Source organism: Centruroides vittatus, unplaced genomic scaffold, assembly GCF_030686945.1.
Source record: "Centruroides vittatus isolate TY-2023 unplaced genomic scaffold, ASM3068694v2 contig_2902, whole genome shotgun sequence".
Taxonomy (NCBI): domain Eukaryota; kingdom Metazoa; phylum Arthropoda; class Arachnida; order Scorpiones; family Buthidae; genus Centruroides; species Centruroides vittatus.
Window position 1 is genome coordinate 1 of NW_027121849.1, and position 4,880 is coordinate 4,880.

Genomic DNA, 4,880 nt, shown 5'->3' on the forward strand with positions numbered 1-4,880 from the left:
TAATTTATATATATTCGAACGACAATTATGAACAATCTGTAACGACACAGTTTTCTACAGACTGCAGATTTGCGTATTACATTCAAAGTTATAAAATAATTCACGGCTTTTTATATATCAAGATTGAATGTTTGGCATGTGCACGGTTTACAGCCTTAACGTTATTAATCTCTATAATCAAAGTTCTATAATCATTTGTCAAAAAATATAATTAACATTGGAATGAGTATATATCACCGATAACAAGGAAGGGGGGGAAACTATATATAATGCTTTGTAGATAATCTCAATTTTTTAACAATGTATATGAAAAGAAATCATATTCAAATAATTAAAGAATGATACTTTACAGCAAAAGATGCGTGTATACAAATGTAAAACACTAAGATTTATCTATCTATTTGAATCCGAATACTTCCACAAAAGTGCAAGTAAAGTCGTTGGTGCTGCATAGCGGGTCGTTATTAAAGGTGGCGCAGGTTTCTGTCCTTCCGTATGTCAGGGATTCGTCGAGCCACAGACCCTGTCCTTCTCTAGATATAAATATAAATAACTCTTTAGCATTCAAATTAATCCAGTGGGGAACAAAACAGATCACATATAAAAATTGCTAATTATTGTTTAAAAACAAAAATAATACTTCCCAACTTATAAGATACTTTTTGAGGCAGATTTTTAGGAGGAAAAATATATCCATACCTTAATGGCCAGACAGGAGTAGAGGTTAAAATAAAAAAAGGTGTAGGAAATTTGTATGTTATAATTACAGAACTTACGTTTAAAAACAATCAAGAAAAGGAATAAGAAATGCTTAATTTCAATTTGGTTCCACCCAAAGTCCTTTAGAGCAGTACAGTAACTGTGATATCTAATTTTGAGATGGTATTCTTTAGACTGACTGATCCAAATTACAGTTATAAATGGCTACATATGAAATATTTTAATTTGTTTTATTTATATATAAAAGCCAAACGTATCAAACCGTTGGTCAAAAGAATAAACTCTGAACCACCTGGTATGGTACGTTAAACTTAGCTTAATCATTTTGCACTGGAAAACAAATAAGCGCAGTTGCAAAATTGAAATAACCATTATGTTTTTAAAAATTTATTTTTATGAAAAGCACAAGTACAGGTTTAATTTTTATAGAAATGGTAACAAATATCTTTTTTCCTCATAAACAAGACGTTCTCATTTGCAAAATAGGATGACCACCCTCCCGTTCGTAAAAGTTCTCCATTTGTGTCGTACCGAGTTAATGTGCAAATTATGTAACGAGATATTTTCATAAAATTTTCCAGAAAAACAAGTTCTTGAAGTGTAATTTTAAACTAAAGTTAGCTTCATTAACACCACAAAAAAACTTGACCACACAGTTGATTACGAGTACCATTTAAATAGTAATCTAGAGTTATTTTACCTAACAAAGTATTATAGTAACTCTAGATAAGCTTATGTAAATGTATCGCATGCAACAATCGATTTATGCTTATTTAATTACTGGTCCGCATCAAATTATGGATAATTTTACCAATCTGCAATGAGAAGAAGGTTTGGTCATACTCTATGCATGGTAAGTAACTTTTTGAAACTTTGAATCTATTTGGGATAAAAAAGTTGTGTCTGGTAGACAAGAGAGAGGAGTTGTTCTGATGGAACATTTCTTGTCATCTGGATTACAGGACAATTGTATAACTCTTGATAATGTAGACTTGTGTATAATTGTGACCAAATCCTTAAATGCAAAAAGAAAATACAACCACCTTAATTTGAAGAACATCGCAAGAACAGAAGAGTGACCTGGGCAAAAGAATACGTATCTTGGAAGAACGAATGGAGGAGAGTCGTCTTTAGTGACGAGAAGAAATGGAAATGGTCCCGATGGCTTGGCATTTTACCAACGCAATTTTAGAAAACGGGAACCATATTTTTCTAAGTGACAGTGCGAGGTGGCTGTGGTAAAACAAATCTCGCATTCCTTGTAAGTCAAATGAAAGCTATTGACCTTTTAAAAGAGAACCTTTTGCCATTTGGGAAGGTAACTGCAGCATTTATGGTTTCATTCTCCTGCTGAAATGTCACCAAAGTTTACTTGGAAAGTGGAGTTTAGGTTACAGAACAGCTAGCCAATTTGCCAAGCTTAAACCCTATGGTGAATCTTGCGCAGTACCATATGCCAGTGATAAATAGTACAACAACATTGAAGAAGGCAAATATCACTGCATGAACAGCTGTACATTGTACAAGCTTCTGAAAAGCATGTGCAATTATGTATTTAAGTTTGTTTACTGGATATTAAAAGGGGTGGCCTTATCATTTTGCAACAAAATAGTTGCTGTTTTTCCCTGTAAAGTTTACTTACTACATTTAATGTATAAACCATTTGTTAATGTTTCTAAAAATTACATTTTACAGTTACTTGTGTCTTAATGCTATTACATGCTATTACATGCATGTCTTAATGCTTAATGCAGTTACTTGTGTCTTAAAACTATGCTAAAAAAATATAGTGGTCATATCAGTTTGCAACTAACCTTATAGTATGTCCTTTGTTTCTTGATTTGTAACTATGAACAATTCTACAGTTAATAAATATCAACCAAGCTTACATTAAAGTTTATTAGAATAAATATGCTTACTGATAAAAAAAAACAGCATCAATGAGTCCCATAACTTTAATTTGTTAAGTTCTGCTTACGTAAAGTGTCTACTAAGCTAAAATGCAAATATTGACTGCGTTATCCTTCCAGAATCTGCTAAATATCTTTGCTAAATTATGGTTTGTACCTTATGAGGCAGGAAATTTAAATAAAAAAGACTTAAAATAACAATAACTCTATTACACAGAGAAACAAAAAAAATATACAATTGTTAAAGAAGAAATTCTTACCCCGATCCTATGCAGATCATCGAATTAGAAGCGCACATAAACAGTTGTTTGGCAGGAGTTAAATGATTTTCGTGATGTTCCAATCCTATCCAAGGATATTTTATAGGATTAGGTGAAAAACTGTAGAGAAACGATTCTCCCGTTCCGAAATATCTTTGTCGATTCCCTCCGTGGTCCTGCTTGTGTCTAGTGGCCCAATCGCTGGAACAATAAGCTCCGAAGACCTACGTTAAAAATCGCATATGAATCTTTTATTGTTCAAATAATCTTTACGATTTTATGAGTATAGTCTCACCTCGTTTTTATTTGTCTTTATGATAAGTATTGTGGGTTCCCATGAGTCGACCTTCATGTAAAATGCAGTAAGACAGCAGCCGTGTTCGTTCGACGAATATACTAGTTGAGGCGTGAGAATAGTTATTCTCGAAGGCAACCAACTCCAAAGAATTTCAATCTAAGAATTTTAAAACAAAACATTTTCTCTCTTTCCCATAAAGTTAATTTAAGTAGCTGCGTGTTAATTACAAAGTCTGACCTGTTCTTGAGACAGTATGTCCGAAATAAACCTGCCGAGGGGAGCCGTTTCTACGGGACATGCTTTACCGTTTATGGTTTCCTACATAAAACATTAAAAGAACGTGTATAAATAAAGACGTAAAATAATAAATTATAAAAATTTGTTTAAAAGCTTATATATGACATTTAAAAGTAATATAATACGGACAATAGAAAACTGGTAATTCAAAATTACCCTTAAAATTGTATCTATAAAACAAGTGCTGTAATTTTCAAATTAATAAGTAGTAATCAATAAAAATGAATTATTATAATATATTTAAACAATATAAAACACAAAAATAGTTCAATAGAGTGGTTACATTACTAAACAATGGGGGTTTGTTTTTGTTTGCAGTTGTTGTTTTTACAATTTTTGATAAATTGATTAATTAACTCTAGGTTTGGCCATATTAAGGCCCGTCACAACTCCAATCCACGTTATCCGATACGGTATAACGATGGTTTAGATTAGATTTGAACCTGTATTTACACGGTTGTAGATAAAGTTTGTCGAGGGATGTTCTGGCAATTAATTTTTAAACATCTCTGATTTATGTAGAGGCTACATTTATTACATAAAGCAAAATAGATATATATACATAAGACAACGTAAAATTTTTAATCGTAAGCTATTTTCTCTTATGACGTAGGGTCGGACTGGTCAGGTGGAAATCCCGGCAAATGCCAGTAGGGCCCTAAAAGACTGGTTAACGCCACGTGGTGTTGGAGTTTACAAAAAATACATAATTTTAGAACCAATTAGAAACGTTTTTCATTTAAAAACTAAGCAGAAGATATTATTTTTTCTTTTAATTGAACAAAGTTTTTTAGAAGTCGACTCGTTTTTAATATGATGTTGAAGCTGAATGTTGTTTCCAGTCCCGGCCCTGTTACAACAATAATATTAGTTTAAGATAAAATACGACAAACTAAAAACGATTGAATTGGGGTTATTGGTTATGAAGTCCGAACACCTTAATACATTCTGCCAATTTGACGCCGGAATGCGTTAGGACATTGTTTCCGTTTGACAGATTGCGGGTTCGAATCCTGCTTCGGTCGAGGATGTTTACGACCATCAGATTTTAGTTGGGTCTTCCGTTTAGTAGCAATAGCATACACACTAAATAAAACAAATCAGCTTCGTAAAATATTCACATCCTGTAAACATTACTTTCAGTAATTGTCTACATAAGTATGAATTTACAGAAGTGAAATGCTTGTAATGTAGATACCTGCATTTCATTACCATAAGAACGTGCAAAATATTTTTAACTTTTAAGGTATAAATTGATAAATTATGGTAAGATATTTATAAAATGTGATAAACGTTTCAAGAATGTATTAAATTTATAATTTCTGTTCCGATATCAATTCTGTATGTTTTTTATCTCGCGAACGTTAAGACGACCTTTATTCGTACCGATACCAT

The 4,880-nt window shown here is 32.2% G+C and overlaps 1 protein-coding gene across 1 annotated transcript; it reads right to left on the reverse strand.

The window, feature by feature from the left end:
* Window positions 1–36: 36 nt before the first annotated feature.
* On the reverse strand, window positions 37–3,506 carry LOC136972457 (GTPase-activating protein skywalker-like; the record flags this gene model as incomplete). The annotated part of the gene is made up of 4 exons (XM_067267054.1): window positions 37–533; window positions 2,891–3,114; window positions 3,186–3,344; window positions 3,426–3,506. Coding segments are annotated over 4 exons (600 nt in total), but the record flags the coding sequence as incomplete, so codon positions are not given.
* Window positions 3,507–4,880: the final 1,374 nt, after the last annotated feature.